This window comes from Panulirus ornatus, chromosome 2 (genome assembly GCF_036320965.1).
Source record: "Panulirus ornatus isolate Po-2019 chromosome 2, ASM3632096v1, whole genome shotgun sequence".
Classification (NCBI taxonomy): domain Eukaryota; kingdom Metazoa; phylum Arthropoda; class Malacostraca; order Decapoda; family Palinuridae; genus Panulirus; species Panulirus ornatus.
The window spans coordinates 27,830,161-27,843,228 of NC_092225.1; the positions used below are offsets into that span (position 1 = coordinate 27,830,161).

The 13,068-nt window shown below is 43.0% G+C and overlaps 2 protein-coding genes across 4 annotated transcripts in view; one reads left to right on the forward strand and one right to left on the reverse strand.

Annotated features, from left to right (window-relative positions):
- LOC139755001 (uncharacterized) overlaps positions 1-7,400 on the reverse strand; it is a 56,214-nt gene extending 48,814 nt beyond the window's left edge. The window contains 1 exon segment of the mRNA XM_071672912.1: positions 7,204-7,400. Within this exon segment, the coding sequence (XP_071529013.1) occupies positions 7,204-7,227 (24 nt within the window). The 5' untranslated portion in view covers positions 7,228-7,400.
- xmas (RRM_XMAS2 and SAC3_GANP domain-containing protein xmas) overlaps positions 1-13,068 on the forward strand; it is a 52,265-nt gene that overhangs the window by 30,100 nt on the left and 9,097 nt on the right. Inside the window, exon 1 of one of the 3 annotated variants that reach the window (XM_071672900.1) lies at positions 10,614-10,889. The exons of 1 other annotated variant lie outside the window; for it this stretch is intronic. The gene's annotated coding sequence lies outside the window, so the exon portion shown is untranslated. Of the gene's footprint in view, positions 1-10,613; positions 10,890-13,068 lie in introns of those variants that run through there. One more of the 3 variants, XM_071672891.1, reaches the window with a different exon arrangement.

The following is a 13,068-nucleotide window of genomic DNA, read 5'->3' on the forward strand; positions in this document are numbered from 1 at the left end:
TGCACCGATTTTTTTTTTTGCAGCTATTTCATCGCAGTTTACCGCGGCTGCCACACCAGCTTACAGGTGCGCTCTTCTGCTGTTTCTCCTGCAGTCGTCCAGCCAAACCACCATAGTATCAGCTGCCCTGCTGATCGAAGGCATAAAGCCAGCGGTGTTCCTTAGCGCCAGCAACTATTTGCCTAGATAATCACATAGATTATCTATGTTATATCCGGGAACTGCGTCCTTTCACAAGAGTCCACCTGTCCCCGCTACTGTATGTAGCGCAGACTTGGAGCTGCACGAGCACTCTGTGAAAGGAGCCCCTGGGGTAACACCAGGACGTTCTCTGGGTTGGGTCCTGGGAGTTTACACCAGGTCATCACACCCAGGGGCCGTGTCCCTGCTGCCCTACGTGTCGCCCCACCGTGCCCCAGGGGGGGGGTGTTCAAGAGTGGATCCAGCTCATTTCGGGTGAGGTCGCAAATGACCCATTGGGTCAAGCAAAATATAGATAGATACCCACAGTTGACTCACGGTATTGTTACGTCTTGAGGTTGCTATTAGCCTGGCTAGATTCTATGTCGTGTGATTCGTCAAGATGACAAGAGATGGCAGCACTTGGCCTTGATGTTCGGTAGGTCCAATGTTTGTTGTTTATCTTTACATTTGAACAGGACGTATTGACAGTGAACGATGTAAACAGAGGGTTCAGGTTGGCCCACGACGTCACCTGCGAAGATGCACTGAACGAGGAAACATCTCATCTCTGATCGTTAAATGCCTCTTAAATGTTAATTACCCAGGGAAATATTGCGGGACACATTACTCGAGACGTGAGATAAACACACTCCACCAATTTCCAAGTTTTTTTCCTTTTTTTATGTTTCATTGCATGATTTTTTTTTTTGTTCTTGAGTGTGTTTTTGTTTTTGTGGTACAGAAGGGTGGATGGGGGGTCACTGATGGATAGTACCTACCCTGGTAGATAGTACCCAGCCTTGTAGATAGTACCAACCTCGCTGATAGTACCCAGCCTTGTAGATAGTACCCAGCCTGGTAGATAGTACCCAGTCTTGTAGATAGTACCCTCCCTGGTAGATAGTACCCAATCTTGTAGATAGTACCCTCCCTGGTAGATAGTACCTAGCCTTGTAGATAGTACCCACCATGAGGTCACCCTTGTGGTCACCACCTAATCAACATGAAGTCATTCCAGAGGTCACCTCACAAACATGAGGTCACGCTAGAGGTCACTTCACAAACCCGAGTTCACCCTAGAGGTCACCTCACAAACCTCAGGTCACCCTAAAGGTCGCTCTAGAGGTAATCTCAAGCATGAGGTCACCCTAGAGGTCACCTCACGAACCTGAGGTCGCCCTAGAGGTCACCTCGCAAGCATGAGGTCACCCTAGAGGTCACCTCACCACCTAACCAATATAAGGTCACCCCCAGAGATCACCTCACAAACATGAGGTCACCCCAGAGGCCAGCTACCAGATACCTGTCGTGAAGTTACTCATAGTCCCCATCATCCACTCATCCATGAAATCACTCATAAGTCCCCATCATCCACTCATCCGTGAAGTCACTCGTAGTCCCCATCATCCGCTCATCCGTGAAGTCACTCATAAGTCCCTATCATCCACTCATCTGTGAAGTCATAGTCCCCATCATCCACTCATCCGTGAAGTCACTCATAGTCCCCATCATCCACTCATCCTTTCCATCAGATCAGACACACGCTTCATGTGTCGGTCTGAGAGATGCGTAGCGTATAATGCGCTGTGTATGTTGTTTGATGGACCAGCGTCATGTAGTGTGGTAGGACCAGTGAGTTCATGACACTCACACGTGTGACAGTTTACTGAGCCATCACTAAATATTAAGACGATGTTTTTGTATACATATGTGAGTTTGCACTGACATCAGTAGTAAGGTAAGTGCTGTCTCACGAATCTAAGAATATGAAACTCAAGGGAAATAGAAAGCAGGTTGGGTCAAATTAATGGAAAAACACACACACAAAAAAAAAACCATTAGTGAATGCGTATGTAGATCCAATAAGGCCTATTAGTCTTCTAATTCATTTTCCTTTATTTCATCGCCGTATCCCGCATTAGCAAGGTAGCGCTCACATCCGTTCACTATCTGTCATTTGTAATGCACCGAAACCACAGCTCCCTATCCACATCCAGGCCCCACAGACATTTTCCAAGGATTACCCAGAGCTTTTCACAAGCCCTAATTCAGTTGACCGGACGTCGACCCTAGTATACCACATCGTTCCAATTCATTCTATCTCATGCACGCTTTTCACCCTCCTGCATGTTCAGGCATCAATCCCTCAAACTCTTTTTCACTAAAACAAGACAAGAAAAATGGCTTGAATTTTGACATGAGAAAATTTATGTAAATTACACTGCTCATCCGACAGGAGGTAATGTATGGTTTCATAGTATTGTTTCTTATGGATGCTGATATTTTTGGCGGTGGATAAAAGTGGATAAAATCTTTACTTTAGCAGTCCTTTTCCTGGGGAAATCATTGTACTTAAAGATGCTGCTGATATCAGTGATCACCACGCATCCTGTCTTAGAACATTATGTGTGTGTGTGTGTGTGTGTGTGTGTGTGTGTGTGTGTAGGTTTTTATGCAAATATCACGTCAACCAAACTGTAGGAAAAGCGTAACGGAACAATGACAACTGGATGTAAAGATGGGCAAATCGTCCGTTTCAAAACAGGGGAAATGAAATATCTAAAAAAAAGGAAATATGATAATGAAATTATCAACTAGTGAAACAGATGTTGTGTAATCAACTTGTAGGTAATGCCGTGTCTTTTAGAGAATCGATCAATTATCTTTACCAATTACTCCAAAAAGATATTGATTTGATTATGGTTATCACTGTAATATAACTATTTTCTGCGATGAAAAATTTACCATTTTCTATGGTCCTTTTTCCCCTCAGGTTGCGCACCTAAAGATGTTTTTTATATGTTTCATTTATGCTTGTCTCGGTCTATCTTGCTTGCTGAATACATCGACTCTCAGGTGTTTATATTCATTTGTGAATGTTTGGCCATTAGAGCAGCATTCGTTTGCGCCATATGAGATTTTGTGTCAGTCTGTTCACCAACATACCATAGAATTGGCTGTGAATTCTCTCTGGATCGGAATAAACTTTTAAGATTATCTCAGATCTTGGCTACTATTCTGACCGAAACTGGTCGATGAAATTCGTAGAATTCATCAAGCCATTTCTTTTTTCTTTAAGTTTGTTACGTAGATTAAAAGCTATAGAGGTATATACCCTCCACCAAAGCAACCTCCCCCAAAAAATGTCACGCCAGCTTCCTCAACTGACCACTTCTGCTGCTGCTGCTGCACCAAGCTGCATCCACCAGCTTCGTCATCCAGCTTAAGGTAAGCTAAACTTACAAGCTTTTCTTGTAAAAGAGAGTTGTATATTTCTGGTTGAGGAGCTCATGTACATATTCTTTTTTTTTTTTTTACTGGAGCTTGAAGAAACAGATGATGTTTGATATACTGTAAACTCAGAGCGATTCAGACATGGGATAGCGCCGTGAAGACACACTTGTCGCCCAGATTCGGCAAAGCGTTATTGGTATATTCATTTAGATCCATACATCCATCCATTCATTTAGATCCATTTCCTTGCGCTACCTCGCTAACGCGGGAGACAGCGACAAAGCAAAATAATTAAAAAAAAAAATAATAGATCCATACGAAGGAGGCAGAGGGAAGAGAGAGGGCTTTTGGCGTTTTACAGTGAATGGCAAGACCAATCAGTGGAGAAACGTAGGATGCATCATCCAAGACGATAATTCTGGGAGAAATATTTGAAATGATTGAGAAATGTTGTTAGGATTGAACACAGTTGGAGGTGGAATAAAAGGAACAGGAAGACTGAAGTCGAAGATCGTGTCGTCAGATGGGAGAGAAAGGAAAGTATATATATATATATATATATATATATATATATATATATATATATATATATATATATATATATATATATATACAATGGGTATGAATGCAAATTAATTATGTGAGAGGATTCTAAACGATGTCATCAAGGTATGGAAGACACAATATGTGGAAAAACGAGAGAAATGGGTCACTAGGATTGTCACCAGTCCCTGGAGGTGGATCAACAACAGGTAGATAGATGGGTCGGGACACAGAGACCAGTGGCTGCTGATAACAGAGGGCAGGGACCAGTAGCAATATCTGGCACGGAGACAACATAAAAACGGAGTCGTACAACATTGAAGATGGAGCTATAGACACAGTGACAAACATTGTTAACGTTACAGACCATCGAAAATAGAGCTATAGACACAGTGACAAACATTGTTACGTTACAGACCATTGAAAATAGAGCTATAGACACAGTGACAAACATTGTTACGTTACAGACCATTGAAAATAGAGCTATAGACACAGTGACAAACATTGTTACGTTACAGACCATTGAAGATAGAGCTGTAGACACAGTGACAAACATTGTTACGTTACAGAGCATTGAAAATAGAGCTATAGACACATTGACAAACATTGTTACGTTACAGAGCATTGAAAATAGAGCTATAGACACAGTGACAAACATTGTTACGTTACAGAGCATTGAAAATAGAGCTATAGACACAGTGACAAACATTGTTACGTTGCAGAGCATTGAAAATAGAGCTATAGACACAGTAACAAACATTGTTACGTTACAGACCATTGAAGATAGAGCTATAGACACTGACAAACATTGTTACGTTACAGACCATTGAAAATAGAGCTATAGACACAGTGACAAACATTGTTACGTTACAGGGCCATCGGGAAGATAAGAGGGACCCATTAGATGCAGTGTGAAAAAAGAATTTGCGAAGTATTTAGGACCATTGTTTACTGGATGGGGGGAAATGGGGAAATTATGTATAAAGCCATGGGCAAGGGTTTAGACAAGCCTGTACTCTGAGTTAGCAGACGAATGGGAGGCACTCAATGTAAAAACAGGTAGTTGAAGCAGGAGGTTCATGCTTAGATCACAGATGATAAAGTTTACGTTCAAATTCAGTCGTGACTTTCGGTCACCATCTCCACTGAATATATTATTTCGTTGAGCAATATACACACACACACACACACACACACACACACACACACACGGGTTCCCAACCACTGGGGATGCTGCTGTTATAACGCGTCCTGATGGGTTATGCTAAGAACAGGGAATTAGAATTGATAACTGAGCATCCACGAAAAAAAAAATTAGCACCAGCAAATTCATCGGCAAACCTCATCTAATGCAATGAACATGGATACTCCCTGGGAGTTTGCCCCTCTTGTAGATAAATGAACTTTACTGCTTTAGAATTCGTGACTTCAGAGATTGTTCCTTCCGAACATTGCAGTATATATATATATATATATATATATATATATATATATATATATATATATATATATATATATATATATATATTCTTTCTTTCATACTATTCGCCATTTCCCGCATTAGCAAGGTAGCGTTAAGAACAGAGAACTGGGCCTTTGAGGGAATATCCTCACCTGGCCCCCTTCTCTGCTCCTTCTTTTGGGGGAAAAAAAAAAAAGCACTACTTCTGTATCAGCATTTTACCTCTCATACTTAAAAAGAAGATTTCCTATATATTTTCATACTTTATTACATTTTCTCTTGTGTATCTTGATACATATTCCAGTAATCGTCGCCCAAACTTTTATAAACATTTCATTTGCTTTGCGAATTACTCAATGATTGATTTCACTGTGCTACCCTAGTCCCTGTCAACATTTTCCGCATTACGTAACTTGTGATTTAAGGGGATCACTGAGGCCCCAGTCCCTGGGTAGGAGTGCATGATACGTAAATTCGACGATTTCAACGCCAAATCGAAGACACTTGACGTATTGGGACGGTACAGCGGTACGTCAGCTGAAGTGTAGAAACACTTTTGGGGAGTTACACGTACCTCATCTGGAGTGTTAGGGACATGGGAAGATGATTGCAAGAGACACTTGGGGGGGGGGGGGAGATAGAGTTACCTTATCTGAAGTGCAGGAACATGAGGAGATGTAGGTACCTCATCTGGGGACGGTACAAGTACCGCATCCCCTATGTAGACTCACGGAGACGGTACAGATACCTCAGTCCCATGTGTAGAGACACATGGACGGTACAAGTACCTCAGCCGAAGTATGGAGACATGGGGATGGTACAGGTACCTCAAATGATGTGTGGAGAGACATGGGGATGGTACAGGTACCTCAAATGATGTGTGGAGAGACATGGGGATGGTACAGGTACCTCAAATGATGTGTGGAGAGGCATGGGGTTGGTACAGGTACCTCAGATGATGTGTGGAGAAACATGTGGATGGGACAGGTACCTCAAATGATGTGTGGAGAAGCATGTGGATGGTACAGGTACCTCAGATGATGTGTGGAGAGGCATGGGGATGGTACAGGTACCTCAAATGATGTGTGGAGAGACATGGGATGGTACAGGTACCTCAAATGATGTGTGGAGAGGCATGGGGATGGTACAGGTACCTCACTGGCGGTGTAGAAATGAGTGGGGAGGGTACAGAGGCATTGGTACTGGTGCCTTGGCCGGGGTGTAAGACTTCATGAGAACGGTACAGGTACCGTGAATAGGCACTGGGAGAACGCAGATGAAGACACACGTACCTTGGCCGTTATGTAGAGACAAGGGCAAGATATGCAGGTATCTCGGCCGGGGCTTATAGACACATTGGTACGGTACAGGTACCTTGGTTGGGCCGAAGAAACATACGAACGGTACAGGTACCTTGGTCAGGTCAAAGAACACATACGAACGGTACAGTTACCTTGGTTGGGGTGTAGAGACACATGGAGACGGTACGGTTGCTTTGGTCAGGGAGTGGAGGCTTATAGGGATGGTACAGTTGCCTTAACCAGGAAGGAAGAGGGACAAGAGCAGGTACAGGTACCTTAGCCGGGGTGTAGAGACGCATGGGGACGGTACAGGTACCTTAGCCGGGGTGTAGAGACGCATGGGGACGGTACAGGTACCTTAGCCGGGGTGTAGAGACGCATGGGGACGGTACAGGTACCTTGGCCGGGGTGTAGAGACGCATGGGGACGGTACAGGTACCTTGGCCGGGGTGTAGAGACGCATGGGGACGGTACAGGTACCTTGGCCGGGGTGTAGAGACGCATGGGGACACTGTAGTTAACTTCTCACACAGATGGTGGACACTGAGGCTTGAGCGGGTGCCAGGTGCCCGCGCCCTCCCTGGCCTCCTGCCGCCGCCTGCCGCGCCACTGACTCATCCGGCACGCCACCGCTCACCCACACACGCACGCACACGCCACCAACCGCTCGCACACGCGCACATACCCCCTCCCCCCCAACACACACACACACACACACACACACACACACAACAACTACGCATATATGTGATGGCGAACATACGCTCACAACAAGGCAGGCTGACATCACCACCCACGCCCTCATGGCCTGACACGCCACCAACCATGCCCGCACGCACTGACGCGCCACCATCCACACCCGCACGGCCTGACACGCCACCAGCCATGCCCGCACGCACTGACACGCCACCACCCACACCCGCACCGACAGACACGCCACTACCCACGCCCGCACGCACTGACACACCACTACCCACGCCCGCACGCACTAACGCACCACCACCCACGCCCGCACGGCCTGACACGCCATTAACCACGTTTGCACGCACTGACACACCACCACCCACGACCGCACGCACTGACACACCACCACCCACGACCGCACGCACTGACACGCACCACCACCCACGACCGCACGCACTGACACACCACCACCCACGACCGCACGCACTGACACATACCACCACCCACGACCGCACGCACTGACACGCCACCACCCACGACCGCACGCAATGACACGCCACCACCCACGCCCGCACGCACTGACACGCCACCACCCACGCCCGCACGCAATGACACGCCACCACCCACGCCCGCACGCAATGACACGCCACCACCCACGCCCGCACGCAATGACACGCCACCACCCACGCCCGCACGCACTGACACGCCACTCGGTTAGTGAACGGTAACGAAAATTACGAAAAATACTACGGCAGGCAGACCATAGAGTATGCGTGGTGCTTTGGATTAATTTATATCTACCTATATTAATCTATATCTACCTATATTAATCTATATCTACCTATACCCTCATTACTCCTTCATCTCCGAGTGTTTATTTCTTCTCTGACGCCTTACACTTGACCACACACCCTCGTCACGACACAGTGTGTCATTAAACGGGTACTCCATACGTTCACGGCAATTTCATCATCTTCACTATAACTCCGTGGGCGCCAGCACCATTATATTTACCGCATCATATTTTCCAAGGACCATTTTTGACGTAGTTCAAAGGGTCCGGCCTTACAGTAGTGGCGGCGTTGAATCGAATTAACATCGTATTCTGTTCCTAGACTCCTCTTCTTCTTCACTTCAGTCCCATCTTCGCTACTGTGCCCTTTCCCCCTCACTAAACTAGGATCACAGAAAGATGCTTGCCATTTTCGACGTGTATACGTTCAACGTAACGAAGATCTATCGGGAAAATATTCAACGTCTTTCTCTTCTGGGTTTGTTATGTTAAAAAATAAACAAGTCAGACGTTTTTGTGTTATTAAGAAATAGTGTCGATATTTGATGTCAGTATTGGGCGATCACCAACACACACACACACACACACACACACACACACACACGATTTTGACTTTGAAATAAACAAATCAAATGCAGTCATGACCGACTTGTCAAGTGCTACCAAACATACTGTCTGCTGGGGATCGAACCCTGGCCTACAGTGTATAATGTCACTCACGCAGTCATACAACCGATTTAAAGAATTAGCTCAAATATCTCTTTTTTTGTCTTATAATTCTTGATTTTGCCCTGTGGAGCAGTGGATTACGCACCCGACTGCTAATCGGGAGATACCGAGTTCGAACCTCCGAATGGCTTCATTCATATATTTTTTTTTCCGTTTTGTTACATTCATTCCTCCATCCTAGATTTGTGTATAGGCAGGTGCTTCCCGTATCCATTATTCAACACCAGAGTCAAAGCGAACATAGGTATTTTATTACATCCTCATATAGCTGTAATACACGAAGGTACTCTTCTAGTTTTCTCTCTCCAATGGTGATTGTGTGTATATATATATATATATATATATATATATATATATATATATATATATATATATATATATATATCGCTACCTCGCAAACGCGGGAGACAGCGACAAAAAAAAAAAAAAATATATATATATATATATATATATATATATATATATATATATATATATATATATATATATATATATATATATATATATATTTTTCATACTATTCGCCATTTCCCGCCTCAGCGAGGTAGCGTTAAGAACAGAGGACTAGGCCTCTGAGGAAACATCCTCACCCGGCCCCCTTCTCCGTTCCTTCTTTTGGAAAAAAAAAAAAAGAGAGGGGAAGATTTCCAGACCCCCCCGCTCCCTCCCCTTTTAGTCGCCTTCTACGACACGCCTCCTTGAGGTTATACACTGCAAAGTTCATATTTTCCTACTACTAGAAGTAGCGCAGCCATGGGCTGCAGGGACCGGGTAAAACCAGGACTTTATAAACTGGTCCTGTGAGTAACTGTGACTTAGTTAATGTGATTATTATTTTCAGATTCATGTCAAAGGCGCTTATAGTATGTACTCAAGATTATCACCGTAGATGCTCTATTTCAATGCATATATATTTTTTTTCTCCCAACGAATGAAATGATGGTTACACGCACACCAGTTCAAGTTGCACCCGTGAAGGAAACTTGGCAGTTAGCAAATCATTAGGAAGGTTAAGAAAAAGAAGAGTAAAGAAATTGATCACAACCATAAAGTTTCTAAACCAGTTTGATAATGTCGACATTGGACCAATGGCATTCAAGAGACGTCCAGACAGAAGCAAGCGAGAAATGAAATTAAGCCTGAAAAGTCAAATATATATATAACAAAAATCATAGTGTCAGAGCTGCGACGGAAGGGAATTAAATGTGATAAAACTGCAGACAGTATAGCTTATCCAGAAGTAATGACATTTTTTTTATAGGAAGGAAAGTTTAAGAGAATGACCCCCTTCCCCCCCGATGATACAAGAACCCCTTCCCCTTACTGTACAAGTAAGTAATAGCACACTTTATAATAAAAGCCACCATCATGACACATACAAAGTGTTGTAAGAGACAAGTAGACATACCGGTGTCCATCAACGGTAGCGTAATTAGTAACAAACGCATGGGTAGTCACAGTGCCAGATTGCATATCTCCATTTAACGTAATACCCAAATACATCAGCTCTGCAGGACTATGAAGGATGGGCACGCAGTCATAAAACTCTAAATTTCACTAAGTGAAGCTCTTCGTTCAAACAAACTGCAAAGATACATGAAAAAAATAACTAAATAAAGAATAGAATTCGAATGAAAACAAGATCCGTACGGAAGGTTGGGAAAGAGAGAGAGAGAGAGAGACAACAGCGTCAAATCAAGGTCTAAATAAACAATAACAAAACAGACCTTACGACTGTTGGGTGAAACTTTTTGACGCCACAATTACACTGGAAAATCAAGGAAAGAACGAAGAGCTTCAGTTACAGTGGAAGTGTTCGGCCGACGACGTCAGCGAAGCACAATTATATAGCACCTTTAAACGCAATTGGCTTAGGCAGAGATGGGGAGACGAGAGTAACCAGGAAACGGTAATCACCTGAAATTTTGGAATACCCTAAACCAAAGCCAGGTACGGAAAGGTAATAAAAAAAGAGCATATGAGTGTGGGGAAATAGATAAGCCTGAAGCGTTAAGGGACAGCATCTTAAATTGGAGATAAGGGAATAGTTGGGCGTCATCATATTCTAGGCTGGAGAAGAGACTGCACAGTAGGTTTCAAAGGTATACCGTGCTCAGCATGGAGCTCCCCACACCCAGCACGCCCTGTTATATTATTCAGTGGCTGTTGTTGGGATGATGCCATGTACTTCGACCCTAACTGATATACTTCAACCGTTATTAATTTTCTACCCTCCCCTACCGACCTGACACTTCGGCCCCTACTCCAGTTATTGTTCCTTTATATATAAATAATCCTGTACCATTTTTCTCCATTGATTCGTTGTTTGGACACTGTTCATAGTTTCATAGCGACATTTGGGTAATTTCCTAGTGTACCGAGGCCACTTTTATGGGTTTGATATAATGTTACTTTTAGGGAATCTTTATTGCTACTGCAAGGTATTATATGAGTGAGGCATTTTGCTCTACTACTTCATGAAATTATCTTTCAATATTAATTGTTGGTGATAGGGTCATGAGAGATAGGGAAGATTTAGGGTTACATGATAATAATAACATTAAATGTGGAAACCAAAGACTATGCATTTTTAATGATTAAAGACTGGTCGGAAATGTAAACTTAACTTGCTGACGCGGGAGACGGCGATTAAGTATGATAATGATAAGTTTATTATATTAGTTGTATCAGCATTTGTTGACTAGATCAGTGAACAAACTGTCAATTATCATCTCGTCACTGAACGTAATTATGTTCATAAGGATGGACCAAGACTGACTAAGATGACCATATATTCGTAGTTGTTAATGTATGTATTGACCATTGAAGTTCAAGAAATCATTGAATAAGCTATGTATGTTCATAATAAAGGTGGGCTGAATTGCTGGGCTGATATGTCAATTTTTTCTTTTTAAATTACATGAATCACACAAGCTGTTGTTGATTGTCTTATCATTTAATGATTGTATTGCTAATAAGGATGGGTGCAGATCTGTAGGGCTTAGATCACTAATGATAAACTACTGAATATATATAATACCACAAATATCATACTGAAATCTTATACTCATTTTATTTTTTCTTATATTTAAGGTAACGGAAGCTGGGTCGAAGTTTTGGTTGATAAAGGCTTAAGAGTGATAAGAAGGGCTGAAGTGCTTGTAAATATTTGGGAATGAAGTAGTGATTGGGGCCTAAGTGTCTGTAAGCATAGGAGACATAGTGTCAGCCATCCTGTAAGAGACTTGGTCAACCAATGAAATTTGTAGTAAAGTATCAGTTTATGGCACCTCAGAAATAACATGGATTTTGATAAAATGCACTTCTTACATTTTATAAGATTGATTTAGAGTGGGGAGGTGGTGCATGACTTTAAAGAGATCCACCGAACTTTATTGAGTTTGTGAAGCAAAAAACACCCAAATGATCTTACCCTAGATGTTGGAGCAAATGAATGATGTGCTAACAGAGATGAAATAAGTGAAATGTGGTCTTGTAAAGTGTGATATAGCTGTAGGCTTATCCAGTCACTGTAGGGATGCTCACGTTCCTTGGCTGGAAAGACAGGTAATCAGGCCAGAAATATAGATTTATTTTTTTTCACATTTGAAATGAAAATAACTGCCAGTCAGTCTCTCCAGTATTTTGATACAGGGAACAGAAAACATAGTATTGAATCTCGTCCAATTGTACTGGCACTTCTGGATCCAGATTCATATTACTTATGATGTCACATGATAAAATAAGAATGTATATTTGGTAAAAAATTATCGGTGCGCAACATGTATTAATCGTTATGACACAGTCATAGTGGTTTCTGTTAGGTGTATGTCTGATGGGTTGGAGTTTAAGACTGAGTTGGGAGGTCAGTTGTCTAGTACTTGTTGAATTGTTTAATTGGTATGTGTTTTATTTGTCTTCTTTTTGTTGAGGGTGGGTGACCTATGGGCACAGGTTAATGAAATGTGAGGCAGGGGTAAGGTTTTTATTTCTATAGTACTTGGGGTTGGTAGTCAGTTATAGAGTGGTTTGGGTGGGACAGGTCTAGTGCCATTGCATAGATTGATGCCATGCATATTGAGGTGGGATTGTATTAGAAGGATCTTTGTTTCATTGTGAACTTGTTGAGTGTTTGAGGT